Genomic DNA, 14,968 nt, shown 5'->3' with positions numbered 1-14,968 from the left:
GTCTGTAGATTCGGGACAGGTTATGTTAAATCAACTGCCTAGGTTCACACAGCTCTAGGAGTGTGGCCTCAGGAAAGCAGCTCATTCTTGACCACCGACCATGCTTTGTCCTGTTGTTCATAAATCACCATGAAAATGAGAATGTTCCCTGAGAACCAAAGGGCTGATCCTTTCAGAATGCCTTTGTAGACCAAGAATTTAAAGAAACTTTATGCTTTTCTGTAAGTTAATTTTACTACAACTTAATCATGTAAGAGGCACTTACAAGCCATGTTTCCAGGATTCTGTTATTTTCTTATATATGCATTATGCATTCACTCAAAAAAAAAAAAAAAAAAAAACAAACCTCCAAAGATCCTCTTACCTAAGTGTGATGGGAAGCTTTGGAAAGTTTTTGGCATGATGAGACATGACCTGGAACGATCAGGTGTCTGTTCCAGAGCAGAACACTCCTATTCAAAATGGATGATAAAGCCCCAGGCTACTACTTAAATCATTCTTTAGGCTGTAGATGTGCATGTTTCCCATTGCTTGGATACGTGTTTGTGTTCACTACAGCAAATGTTAACACTAAAAGTTATTTAATTCTGAACAGAGTATTTTACAAAGTTTTTAAAATTCGTCTGCCTCCAAACTGTCTTCTCAATCTAATGAGGATTATTAAAAATTTTCACCAACTATGATCTCTTAGGGCTCAGAGTAGAATTTACGTCTGTTCTGGGGTATGATTCTAAGAGGAAGCTTAGCTTCTGCACCGAATCAAAACTAAGATGAATCAGTGACAGATGAAATTTCCCTCTTCACCAACATCCATTCTAGTTGTCCTTGTGCAATTGCTTGATTTGACTGTACAGGGTGGGGTGGGTAGTTAGCAAGATCTCACCGCCGTGCACTGTTCTGGAGTCTCTGATGGAGTACTGTATTAGGGGATATCCTGGGAGAACTGGCCCTGGTTGCCATCTGTCACGTTCCTGTCAGTGTGCCCGCTGTAACTTGCTCTGTTTCTGGTGTTGCCTTTGTGGTAGATATATGTAGTTCCAGAGTGGTTAAGTAGTTAGGTCCTCTCAGGAATTTCATTCCTGCTTGTGTGATTATAAGAAATGCTGTTTTCTGGGTCTCCATTTCAGGGTTCTCAGTCTGTATTCTACATAGCTTCCAAAAGGTTTTAGTCCTTGCTCAGTAACAGGAATCCTACTTGTCTTGTGTTTCCTCCTCTTCACTTCTGGTAGTGCAGATACATGTGCATATATATGCATACGCATACATATAATACATATATATAATCTATATGTATTTTCCCCTGCTGATGTCCAAAATTATGTCCCCTATATATAATGAAAATGCACAGCCTTTTAAAGCTTTTCTATCAAGAACTAAAGGGAAAAGGTTATTATCACTCGGCATTTTACTATTTTTTTTATTTATTTTCACTTTTTATAGCACATGTTTAGTTAAATCTTTTTGGCTATTTGAATTTGATGGAATAGTTTCAGTCTGTATAAATTAACTTTGGCATTCTTGTGTATTTCCTACCCATTTACTGATTTCATCCAGCCAGTATATCTTTATTGTTTTAAAAAACATTTAGTTTTTATGTGTATGAATATTTTGTTGCATCTCTGTCTGCACCACATATGTGCCTGTTGTTAACAGAGGTCAGGAGAGGGCATTGGATCTCCTCAAACTGTAGTATGGACAGTTGTGAGCCACTGTATCCTCTGCAAGAACAAGAAGTGCTCTGAGCCAGCTCTCCAGTCCCCAGCATTTATTTTCTCACCTGTCTTATATATGGTTGATTGAGCATGGAAAACAAAAACATGTCTTTATGTGTCTGGTTTATTTTACATAACATGATCTACAGTTCCATCCATTTTTTCCACAAATGGTGTGATCTTATGACTGCATAAATACACTGTGTATATACCACATTTTCCTTATCCATTTATCAGTAAGGACCTAGGTAGGTTTCCTATTTTTCCTTTTTGTAAACAGTGCTGCAGTAAAGAATGTAAAACTTTACTGTACTCCAGATCTTCCACCACAGATATTTCTCGGGATAGTTTGGGAAGCATTTATGCAGGGTCTTACAGGCCACCTTAAGGACCTAAGGATAGTGTACTTGAGATACGTGTGAGAATAAGCTTAGCATCCATTGAGAGAAGAGTGTGACTTCAAGGTCATTGCCATGTCCAGGATGAGCAATGGGAATAAGGCTGATGCCCTTCTTAAGAACACCACAGAACCACATCTTGGGAGAGGGGAAGAAATAAGCTCCATTCATACTCTTAAAGAGTGAAGTCTGACTGAAAGTGGCAAGGGTTGTTTTCTAAAATAACAAGTGTAAAAGCCATTCTAGGACTAGCCTCTCAGCAACCTTAGATCTTGTGCCTGTCACCTTATACTTAGAAGCTGGCTGCTCTGCCTGAGCTGCATTGGCAAAGTGGGGAGAGAAAAGAGGTGCCTCAGTCAGGAAAAACATTCTCAGAAACCCACCTGGCGCTCTTCACTCCAATGATGGGACTGGATCTAAGGAAGTAATTTTATTTGAGCACATTGCTACCCTAACCGATGATGTTACGGCAGCTGATGCATATGGATACTGATCTGACAGTCAGCAGTGTTTGAGCTGTGGGGTGTATACTCTGAAGGTGCAGCTGTGACCACTAGAACATTTAGGACAGGGCAGTAGGAGAACTCTAATTTAGTTGCGGCTTAAGGAGACAATGACAAGTGGGGAGCAAAGCAGACCTCGGGTGGAGCCCTAAGAAACTCCAAAGTAGGATGGAGAAGGGACCTTCACTAGGGAAAAGTAGAGAAAACACAAGGACTGTCGGGAGTCGAGAAAAGTTCTGTCTGGCAGTTGGGAATATTGAACTCTTTAATAGAGTTAAGATGAAGGCTTTGAGCTTGTGTGTCTTCCCTCAGCCTCTCATGGTGTTAAGATGCCATTTCACTTAAAAAATGATGAGAGTAGATGCTGTGGATGTTCTTTATTGTTGCTGAGTACCCTAGCTCTGCCTCTTGTTTTCAAAGAATTGTGACTTTACATTTGAAGTATAAAGGTCCTAGAACTCTTCACTGCTGGTGAAAAATGACCCTAACAAGAATTAGAGGTTGAAGTAGACCCTAGAAAGGTCCGGATGAGGGAAAGCGCCTCCGTCAAAACAGGCAGGGGAAGGCTGAGGCAGATTTGTAGACATGGTTGGGTTTGGAAGCTGTGTTAGCTCTTTTCCTGGAGAGCATGGGGAGGGTGCTTTCTGTTGAAAATAAATCACGAGCTTAGAAGTAAACTGCAGGGTTTCAGGTGTAGAGGAGGAAGAGCCAGGAGACTTGGCAGTGCCCTTCAAATACTGCTGGGGTGGTAGCCATGGCAGTCTGCCATGTTTACTATCTTGGGAGTGGACCTTGAATTTGGATTTCAGCAGATAGCAACCGCAAAAGATTGGGAAACAAAGGGTTTTACAGTGGTTTTTAGCAGGCTTCGGAACCACTTCAGATTCCACACAGAAGACATGCTTGCATGCTTTAGATTGTCACCCCGCCCTCTTCTAGAGTGGGGTTCTACTTAAGTTCTCTGCGCTGATGCATTACATACTCAGAAGTGGACTTCTTATAAAGTAAGTCCTGTGCCGTGCACGACCTCCCTACTTTCAGAGTAAAAATATTCTTAGAAGAATACAGATGCTAAGCTGAACAAGGGGCAGTTACATAATCACAGTGCTCAGAAGGAAAAAAACATTATAAATGCTAAAATAAGAATAGTTGCTAAGCAATGATAAAGTCTTACGAAAGATGTTGGAAAATGTGTATGCACACATATCAGACTTCAAATGCAGGAGCTTTCTATATATGATAGAAGTCCTTGTAATGTGAATAATGGTCAGATTAGAGTGGCTATGAAAATGCCCAGCAAAAACACTACAGTCACATCTCTGTGTATACGACCCATAAAGTACACATTGGCCTTTCCCAGAATTGTGAAGCAGTATGGTTCACTATAGACGAGTGAGAATTAGGATTTCCCCCTAATGTCAAGGCAGTTGGTGTGTTGGGATGACAGTATCTAGAAAACGCATGACTGCCTGTCAGTGTCGTGGGTGTTCTAAAAGGGGTGGCCATGCAGTGCTGAATTAAAGCCACAACTGACCGTAGCGTTGCCGTGACTGTTTCTCAGAAGAAATGGGGTCCCGCCCGCCCCCTTTTCAGGACCTTGTTTGTATTTTTTTTTTTATAGTTTACCCAAGTCTTTGTAGCCGTTCTTGGGTTTCAAGGGCACCGATGGTTTTGTTTTGTTTTTTCCTGAGGTAGCATGTAAGTATTTGGTAACCAGTTCTTTTTTTTTTAACTTGCTCTTGGGTATGTATTTATTTATTTATTTATTTATTTATTTATTTATTTATTTATTATCTCTCCAGAGCTTTGATGGGCTCGTTTTTTTCTGGTTATAATGCGAAGTGTAAGCAGATGTAGCACTTCTGCCATCCCACCCGTGTGGCTCCTTGCCCTCTGTAACACCCTTGTTGCCCATCTTGATGAAGCCTTACAGTCGCGCATGGAGAAGTCCCAGAGAGTGAGTGGAACGTGTCAGAACAGTGCAGGTTCTCTTTGGTCCACATGGAAAGTGCAGTGTTCGGAGGAGTAGGCTGCTTTTGCTCTTAGCAATGTCTCCTTTCCTGTTTTGCTGCCCCTTTGCTAAAAGTGTGGTACCCCAAAGCACACAAAGTTACGCTGCCGGCTGCTTATATAACCCAGCATAAGGAGAATGCTTCTGAGTGCACTGCATCTCCAGGCCAGTCATTGGCATCAGCAGGGTCATATGATCCACCAAGATAAGAAGCTGTTGGTTGCCAGTGGTTCTTCCTCTCATTAACCCAAAACTCAGATTTCACTTTAGAGAATTAAATACAGAGAACAAAGGCACACTAACATCTTTGCATTTGCTATCAAACTGAATTGTTCCCTTGTTTTCACATCATTGAAAAAAATTTGATTGACACTGTAATAAAAATTAGGATCTCTGACTTCCGATCACAGCGTGTTTTCATCTTGGCATTGCAGTTTTTGCTTGGAGATCTCTTGGCCTGATAGAGGTCCCTGGCGTCAGGCAGACTTCCAGGCCAGTGTCTCTGATACCCAACCCAGCCTGTCACTTACGCCTAGCTGCCAATTGCAATACTTAAAGCCTTTGATTCAGTCAAGGAAAGGAAGTCCTTTTTTTTTTTAATGATATAATCTTAATTTTGTTTGTTTGTTTAATGGGAAGTCATTTTTTAAGCAAGACTTCTTAGATTACACATTATTGAGAAATTTTAACCGGTTTGCTTAACAGTTTGTTTTGGAGTTAAATGAAGAGTAGAATGCAGTTTGGAGCTGCCATTTTTAGCCTTGTATTTTAAAAGTGAAGTTTCTATAGAGTGGGAATTCCGTCTTTTAGCGTGAAGTTGACTATTTGATTTCTCCATTGAAATTAGCATAGGGGAACTTCTGTGTTTGTGGCGGGGAAAATGGAACTATGGCCATGAAATGGCTGCATCACATCCTCTAAAGGATTGTGTCTAATCCCCTGATCTGACCGAGCAGGTCAGTCTGCATTAGCTCCGTCTATATATAGCACATGAATAGCTTTGTCCCAGTCAGTCTCGGGAAAGCTTAGGAGCAGGTAGCCTCCCGCTCAGCCCACCTGACCGTCCGAGCGCTGTAAAGCTGTTCTCTGCGTCCTTGCTGAGAGTCAGGTGGTTCAGGAGGAGTAGCCATGTCTGCTCATGAACATGGCATGGGTTGATTTTCCACACTGGTTGGCACGGCATTTGGTTTCCATGTATTGGCAACTTAAAACTGTTCCTTTAGCTACCCTATAACAGATGTGTGTTTTCATCTGAATGGAAGAAAGGTTTGGATGACAGAAGCCCGGGAACTTACTTTCATTTAATGCTCTGAGCCTTTGACTCAGCCAAGGAGAGGAGGTGCTCTGTGTTTTAGTTTTGTAATGACGTAATCTCAACTTTTTGTTGATTTTGTTTTAGCTGGTAGCCATTTTTAAGGAAGACTTCTTGATTACATGTTACTGAGAAAGTTCTGAGTGAGACCTTTAAAACAAAATAGGATCTGCAGTCATGGTTTATTTAACAGGTGAAGTATCCATTCCATGCAACAGATACTGCAGGGGGCGGAACTGGAGAGCAGGTTGGTCAGACAGAACAGCCTTTCAGTCACCTTCTAACAGAGCTGGATAAGACTTACATGGAGACAAACCAAGGAAGGAAAATCCAGGAGCTGCCGTTTCCATCTGGTGACAGAGCTGGAAACTGCAGCTGGGGTAAAAGTAACACTAGGGCCCAGTGTTCCCCAACTCTCCGCTTCCCCCCTTCCAGTGTTTAGCAAAGGTCCTTCAGGAATTAGAACTAAGTCGTTCAGTTTCCTCCTCATCTTCGGAGAATATAAGGTATCTTGGTCAAGTGCAGAATTGAGAATGCAGATGCCTGCGTTCTGGACCTGAGCCCTGATTGCGTCATGTCACCTCAAGCCAAGGCTCTTAGTCTCAGTAGCATTTAATAGATAAAACATAGCCACCTGCATATTTTAATCTGGCCTGTCAGGGATTCAAAATAACGGTAAATGTTGAGTTTCTCATAATTTACCCACTACATAAACTCAACATATACATAATTCTAATAATTGCTACTTACAGGTGCAGTTAGCAGGGTATTTGAGAAACAGACAAGTCACAATTGAACTTCTAAAATTCAAAAGAAGTTGAAGATGTTGGGATGTTAGGGTTTCTGTCATATTTTAGAATAGTAAGCTTAATACACACACACAGACACACACACAGACACACACACACAGGCTCTCTCACACACAGGCTCTCTTTCACACACACACAGACACACACACACACACACAGGCTCTCTTTCACACACACACACACACAGACACACACACACAGGCTCTCTCACACACAGACAGAGACACACACACATGTACGCACACAGACACACACACAGAGACACACACACACACACACACACACAGCATTGCAGAAAAGGTGAGGTGTGGGCGTGCCAGGCATGCAGAGCCGGTGAACTCGAGTGACCTGTAACATTTTTGCTCCACTGTTGCCATGACCTTGTACAAATAAACCAAGATAACCACGTCTGGTTCTGGCAAGTTCTGACAAAGATTTGATAAGGAAAATAGTACTGAGAAACGTGCGAGACAAGGGCACTTAGCACTTAATTTGTGAACCTTTTGACTACGCGCCCCAAAGGAGGTTTGCACTGTGGGGGTATACACTAAAGGTCAGAGCTCTCCGTTACAGAGGCCCCCGGCCCTGCCGGGTTTGGTCTGTGATCTGTGTTACTGAGGAGTCAGTCTTGTTAACCCGCTGTTTCCTGGACCTCCGGTGTCAGGGGAAGGGTGGGGAGAGCCTCTGTAGCTGCGCATGCCTGTGTCAGGGTTGGCCTGGCCGTGGATTAGAGCTGTGCGGTGCCCCTCGGTGTCCTTACTGTGCTCCTTCTATAGGACTTCCAGTTTAACTGAACAGCAGGGAAAACTACCCCCGAGTGAACGTGAGACTCCTCTTGTCTCGAAGCTGTTCGTTTCATTTTCTTTCTTGATGCTCTACCCAAAGCTCATATGATTTATATATAAACTGAATTTAGGTGGTATAGGATATAGATGGCACATCCCTGTAATCCCAGAAGCCCACAGGCTGAATGGAAGGATAGGAGTTCAGAGCCAGCCAGGGCTTCAAACGGACTCTAAAATGGGAAATGTGTCTGAAATAAAGAGGCATTTGTGATATTGTTAAGCGGTACCCAGGCATGTGATGACTTCCAGTGCCTTCTGTCTTGGAGAGAGAGACTTTGTGATCAAGCTTTTCCTACTGATTTGGACCAAATTCGGGCCTTTGTTTTAATGAGAATAATAAACTTCCATGGTTAGTTGCCCATTAGTTTTGTTAAGGCAAGCTCCTGTTTATCACAAAGTAGCTGTGTCTACTCACTGCTTTCTTAATTTCAATTTGTCTTTATCTCTGAACTGAAGCATGCTTGAGGATTAAGTGTTAATAAACCTTAAATAGACTAATTATATTGTAAGATAAGAACTATCTTCAAAGATGCTTTGGTCTAAATTCGGGGTTTTAAAAAGCAAGAACTGGCAAAACACCTTCCTCAAGTGTGCAAAGGCCCCAGCACTCAAGCAAGCCCAGCCCCGAACAAAGGCATGTCGTTGTGTGTACAGTAACTAAAACACACGAGGATTTTTACTGCTTAGGAAAGGCAACAGTTTAGGACTGTGGGTAATATAGTATTGATGTGTGCACCAGAGTGTGGGGGTTTCTTCTGTATTGGGGAGATAAGATACAACATAAATATACCGTAAGGTCATATGTGATGGGGCTATTAGGAGGCGCATGTAGGAGATAACTTCCAGTCACACACTGGATAGTGTTTACAGAGGGCACCAATGACATCTCATTGAGAAATGGGTAGAGGGGCGATACTTGGACAGACCGTGCACTGTGGCTGAGGAGCAGACTTGGTATTCGGGTTGTGGAGAGATGCACCCACTGATGGGTCAGGTGGGCAGGTAGGGGGCCGAATGGCTTCGATATGGAGAATAGAGAAACCCAAGACAAGCCGGTGCAGAAACAAAGGCTTAGTGAGAGACAGCTCTGTTACGTCAAAGTTGAGAGGGAAAAGCAGGTTAGCAAGACTGGAGAACCTTGAATCCTGGGCTGAAGCTTCCCAGCTCCAGGCAGTGGTCACACTGAGTGTTAGATGCTGTGGGAGAATATTCATTCAATCGGTATTAATGGCCACTTAGGATACATGATGAACTCAGGTCACAGGAAAGAAAATGAGATTTCTGCTCACATGGAGCTTACATTCAATGGGACAAAGATGATAAATAAGCTGGAGGCAGATAATAATAATAGTTCCCCTGTGTGGAAAAATCAAAGTTAGGGGTAAGGAGTGAAGAAAAGGTAGGGTAAGTCTGCAGTAAGTAGTTGACCTGGGTAAAATGAGGGGTCTCCTCACTGTGGGGAAAGTGTTCCTGGGAGAGGTGTGGAGGCTTTGAGTGCAAAGTGAGCAAGCACCTCCTGGTGGGATAAAGCAGTCAGGTAGGCGTTGGTAGGGAATGGCCTGCAGTGCACCCGCCAAGGAATAGAGAGAGCATCTGAGTTTGCTGTCACGGTAGAGGGAGTTCTGTAGGTAGGATGGAGGTAACGAGAATGGCCTGCCAGTTCAGATTCCTGCGGCCGGCAGAGGATAGGCAGGGATAGCTAGGCTGTTGAAGTCCTCCCCGTGAGGTGGGGCTGTGGCCTGGAGCAGCAGTGATGGTGATGAGGAGTGGTGGGCTTATGAATGTTTTGGAGGATTTGTGGGACAAGCTAGGTGGGGGCTGTAAGCCCAGAAGCGAGGATTGTGTGGTAGACTTTCCTGAACCAGTACTGCGGCTCGCAGTACCCCTCCCTTTGGCAGGAGCACTGCACGTAGGACACTTTGGTGCTGGTGCTGGGTACCCTAGCGGCTTCAGCCAGCCATCCCTGTGGAGGACCCAGCAAGCAAATGCATCCGCCCTTGGTGACTTCTGGGGTTTAGAAGGAACAAGTAGTGAGTTGTGTCATCACAGACTGGGAGAGCCTGGAGGAGAGGAAGGCAGCACGAGCCAAGATCCACTTGGACACGAGGATGAGGTGTCTGTTGACTACCCCAGAGGCCTCGGCCTGTCTCCAATTTTGAACGTGAAATGGCAGCCGGGCAGTCGGGTGGAGTCAACAGAGTTAGAAATGAGGGATAATCTATAATAGTAGACTTGAGACCCTTGATCTTAAAGATCTAGATTGGGAAGTCATTCTGACTAGAAGAATGTGAACGCACCTGAGGGACGCTGTGCTAAAAACAAGGGTGACGGCCTTAGGAGTACGCCGAGCCATGGAGAGTGGGCACAGCGATCAAGAGGAAGGTGTTGGGGGGCTGCGGTGTCCTGGGCTCGGGAGAGCAGGGGAGCTTGGAGAGGACTGGTAACAGAATGTGGAGGTAGCTCTCAGGGAAGTGAAATATGTATTCAGAAAATACTTCCTGCAGGGGGAAACTACAGGTCAGATTGAATGAAGGGATGTTTGTGTTGTTATGGCAGACAAGGGAACCGGTGAAGGGAGGAAATGAGATGCTAGAAGCAAAGGCCCTGGCCGCAGGGTGGCAGCCTAGAGGACCGTGTCCGCAGGAACAGGTGAAGAAATAACCCAGTGAGGGGCAGCACTGCCGTGTGAGGTGGGGATGGAGGGAAGAGAAGTGAGAGGAGTCGTGAAAATGAGTTTTGTGTGGTCAGTGAAGGTGTAATCAGCATCAGCTATTTTAGGGTCATCAGTGGGGTTCTGGAACCCTGGGCTTTGCCTGCGGACAGTATAAAAGGAGCTGAGCAGAGGCGGACGTGGGGACCAGCCTCCTGTGGCCCGACAGCCCAGGGGAGCTGGGGATTGAAACTGGTCCTGGGCTGGAGTGACGGCTCTTCCGGAAAAGCACTGCTTGCCCCTGTGGAAGACCTTGGTTCACAGCACCTGTGGGTGACTCAGCAGGGTCTCGAACTCGTTCCGATGAATCTCATGCCCTCTTCTGGAAATGTCAGGCACTGCATTCATGAGTGGTGACGCCTACCTAACTCAGCAGAGCCGTCGACGTTACCAAGAGACTAATGGGACCTGTTTTAGAAGGCAAACAACTGCACCTGGAGGAGTGGTGTTGACATTCGCTTTCAGAGTCTTCATGGCCGAACCCCTCCCCCCACTGGCTCTGGAGCAGCAGTGACATTGGAGGCTGGCGGGAACAGTGACTGGTGGCAGATGGGAGCTTGTGGGCTGAAGGGATAGGCATGGAGGACTTCTGAGGTGATAGAAGTCAGCAGCCGTCCTAGGGAAGTGTCACTGGTAGCTGGCAGGCTCCACGCTTCAGCACTCCAGAGTTCCGTGTGCCCATGAGTCTCCAACAAGGGAACTTAGTATTTTAAGAACATAGCCAACCATAGGGCCTTTATTTTCATGGAGAATCTTTTGGGGGTTAGGTTCTAGGAAATACGCTTTAAATGCAAGTCAGAAGCTTAGCAATGTTCAGCAGTCAGCTTTAAAGTTCACAGGCTATGGAAGGGAGCCATCGAGTGAAGGTAATGTCAGGCTTCATATCCGGAGAGAAGCAGTTCCAGGGTTGTGACTTCGTTCCTGGAGAGCTGGGCTACATTGTGTCTCGTTGACTATTGTGTCTACCACCAAGTCCCATTCAGTGAAGTCATCAGGATGAATGCTGATGCGACAGGGTGTAAATCAGTGGTGTCTGGTTAATAAACAGGGACAGATCGTCTGGATGAAAGCAGGGCAAAACTGCTGGTCATAGAGTTCCTGGCCTTTTCCATTGAACTGTAAAACCAAGCAGAAACTGCCGAAAGTCGATGCACCTTGCCTTGGAGCACTCTGTAGCAGGGACTTAGGCTTCAGGCAGTGTCTTATGTTCTGAGCATGCCCTGGTTTACATCTGTCATCTGGCAATAAGCATGACTCTCCAGTGAAGACTACCTTTACTAGGTTTAGAGTGATACACACTAACTTCTGTCTCAGGGTTGCAAAGAATTCGGTAACTAGAGAGGACAGTAACGCTGCCAGGGATGAGACAGTTACGTAGCCTGAGCTGCTTGTAGTATGTGATACGCCTTTTACCCATCTACAGACTAATTCCCAGTAGTGAGACATGCCAGGTGAGGCTTTTAAAGAATTCTCAGTCGTTCTAACTGTAGATGTCAGTGTTATGAGCTTCCAATCTTGTCAGTATTCTAGTCTCCTCCACTTGTATCTTGTTAGTTTTCTACCAGTCCTGGTGAAAGAAAAGTCCGCGTGTGCTCTTTAGATGTGTACCCAAGATAAGGTTTGATCAATACAGCTGAAGTTCAAAGCACGCGGAACTACGCAGCAGCGGCAGTGTTTGCCTCCTCCTGCAAATGTCTGTCTTTTCTTTGTTCACAGGTGAAGTCCGTAATAAACCTTCTGTTTGCGGCATACACTGGAGATGTGTCTGCCCTCCGGAGGTATGCTATGGGCGGATGTGCTGTGGCTTTGGGTGTTTGAAGGTGCATCTCTCTGCTCAAGCACCCGTCTTAAGATTGAGGTCCCACTCACTTCTAATAAAAGTCACCAGACAAGTTACAAACTACCCCACTTCCACTTAGACTGCCCACCCCCCACCCCCCAGTGTCCTGGACCTGCTTCTCATCTTCCCATAAAAGCCCATATCTCTGTGGTAACTAGTCCACTAACTGGCCAGTGGTTCACTGTAATGGATCTCTGATGAGGTAGGAGGCAGGGTGTTTGGTGTTGTGCATGTTACCAGGATTAGAAAGGCCATGAACCACTGAATACTGAGTGTGATTCCCTTTCAGAGTTGCAGCTAGCCTTTAAAATGGACATGGCTAAGTCGATTTCCATGCTGTTTTAAAGTTTTATTGGTACATGTAACTCCAGGCAATGTAGGTTCAAGAATGGGCGTCCTACTGAAAACATGTAGCTTTACTATAGGCATTTTGGCCTCTTTTTTTTTAAAAAAATTACTTATTATGTATGCAGAGGTCACCAGATCTCATTACAGATGGTTGTGAGCCACCATGTGGTTGCTGGGAATTGAACTCAGGATCTCTGGAAGAGCAGCCAGTGTTCGTAACCTCTGACCCGTCTTTCCAACCTGCACTTTTGACTCTCATACTATTCTTGAGTTTAATAATAATGTGATGAAGCTTAGTTCTGGGAGAGACAGCTAATGTTTACCTTACTTCAAAGTAGCAAAGCCAAGGAAGAGAGATCACATGGAATTTACCCACAACTTTGTACTGGGTGAACTGGTTACCATTCATGAAGCTGGTAGAGCATGGAACCCCAATGAGAGGCCTAGATTGTGCTGATGAAGTGAATGTTACCATGAGATTAAATTAATCTTATATAGTGAATAGCTGTTTATGGATTTTCAGATTTGCTTTGTCAGCCATGGACATGGAACAGAGGGACTATGACTCCAGAACAGCACTCCATGTAGCTGCTGCAGAGGGTAATACATGAACCACTTATTTACAGTTTTTACAGATTTAGATAGAGTCTACTCGAGACTAAAACCTTTTTTTGTGTGTGTTGGGTGATATAGGTCATGTTGAAGTTGTTAAGTTTTTGCTGGAAGCTTGCAAAGTAAACCCTTTCCCCAAGGACAGGTGAGTATTGCATTACCTTCTAACATAATTGATAACACAATTTGAATACCCAGAATTATGGTATTGAGTGATGGTTACATGTGAATCCACCAAGGGACTTTTACATTTGTGGTGACACAAAACCTTGGTTTCTGTGTGACATCAAACTCTGTATCTAAGAGTAGTATCTTACTCGGAAATTTCAGGTTGGACTATGAGCCCAAATGAAGAAGACACTTGTTTGTATTTGAAAAGATAAAATGGGAATTCTGTTCTCCCGAGACAGACTACACAGGGTAGACAGCCCAGGAGCGTGGGAAAGGGTGTGTTGGGATTGATTGGTGCTCTTGGATTTGGTGCAGTTAGTTTCAGAAGGGCTTTGTGGAAGCTGAGTTTTCAGGGGTCCATTGGAGGAAAGGACATTTGAAGGCACTGGACGAGGAGGGCCTTCTCCCTGCAGTGGAAACAACTACCTCGAACCCTCGGCTCCTCTGAGCTCCTCCTGGCCTACACGGCCACTTCCCAGCCTGGGGCCGAGGGCAGTGCTGAGCGTGCACCACTGCATCCACTTCCTGGGCGTCCCCTCCGAGTGGAACGGGTGAGCCGTCGGGCTTAGAGTGCGAGAGGACCACACTTGGTGCCGTTTGATGGGTAAAGCTTGGAATGAAGCCTGAGAGCAGCACAAAGTTTGGAGCAGGTTGACTGCCTCCCAGGGGGCTGGTCAGATTGCTAAGCCTCTGTTTTAGGGGTCTAAATCTTCTTGGTTCAACTTACAAAGAGTGAGAAGTTACAGCGTCAGTATCTGAACTTTGCTAGCAGTTTTGTGAGGTGGTGATATGTTGGCCATCCATCTCTCCATTCCAGTGGTTATTAAAAAGAATGACTGAAGTAAGTTATGTTGGCTGTCCTCTAACGTCTCAAGGTGGCTGACAGTCCTCCCATCTTCCCAGTGTAGTGCTCACCATAGTTCTCTCCAGAGTAAGAGACTGAAAAGCTTCGCCCCATGTTTATAACTCAACTTAATACATGTTGGAAATATTGACTGTGTGAATTCTTCCACTCCAGATTTGCCTCTAAGAATGTGGAAATACAGCTATCCATCTTATAGGCAAAGGTAGCTAAATAACTTGGTAACTGTGTATCCAGAAGAAGCCTAGACCCAGGAGTACTTTCCCCCATCAGATAGAGTCAGTTATCACCTAATTTGTAAAATAGCAAGAGTGAAACAGTGTATTTGTTACCAATGGATTTTTGATTATGAAATGAAAGATGTAAAGATGACTTGGCAGATTTCCCCCCAAAATTAACACAAATGTTTGGTCACATTAGAGCCAATGACCTAATGAAAGCCACGCAGAAGGGTTCAGCTGTTTTTTTGAGAAACATAAGAGACATGTAAAAGGTTACTTACCTGCTTTCAAACGTTAAGAACAGGCCACTAGGAACATTTAAAATGCTGAGTTAAGCATTTGTTGTTGTTGTTGTTTATGTTGTGACCTGCTAAGGTGGAAGGTTCAGGACAGATACAGAATGATGGAAAGAAGCAAAGGCAGGGCGGTGGGAAGAGGAACCGGAGCCAGCAGGCGGAGCTGAGCGGGTGTGCGCGTGGGTTGTGAAGGAGCCAGGCGCCAAGGAGCCTGGTGTTTGCTGGGCCGTGGACTTGTGCAGACCTCTCAGATGACTCATTGCTGTGGCAACTCTTTGCTTGTCCTTGAACCTCCCATCTCCCCCTCACAGTTCTGGT

At 44.9% G+C, this 14,968-nt stretch overlaps 1 protein-coding gene across 4 annotated transcripts in view; it reads left to right on the top strand.

The window, feature by feature from the left end:
- Gls (glutaminase) overlaps positions 1 to 14,968 on the top strand; it is a 69,840-nt gene that overhangs the window by 51,789 nt on the left and 3,083 nt on the right. For 3 of the 4 annotated variants that reach the window (XM_076550424.1, XM_042260401.2, XM_076550427.1), the window contains 3 exons: positions 12,017 to 12,078; positions 13,012 to 13,088; positions 13,182 to 13,245. In XM_076550424.1, coding sequence (XP_076406539.1) covers positions 12,017 to 12,078; positions 13,012 to 13,088; positions 13,182 to 13,245 — 203 coding nt within the window. The remainder of the gene's footprint in view (positions 1 to 12,016; positions 12,079 to 13,011; positions 13,089 to 13,181; positions 13,246 to 14,968) is intronic. The other variant, XM_076550428.1, reaches the window with a different exon arrangement.

Source organism: Peromyscus maniculatus, chromosome 13, assembly GCF_049852395.1.
Source record: "Peromyscus maniculatus bairdii isolate BWxNUB_F1_BW_parent chromosome 13, HU_Pman_BW_mat_3.1, whole genome shotgun sequence".
In the NCBI taxonomy this organism is placed as follows: domain Eukaryota; kingdom Metazoa; phylum Chordata; class Mammalia; order Rodentia; family Cricetidae; genus Peromyscus; species Peromyscus maniculatus.
This window is presented reverse-complemented; position numbering and strand designations above follow the sequence as displayed.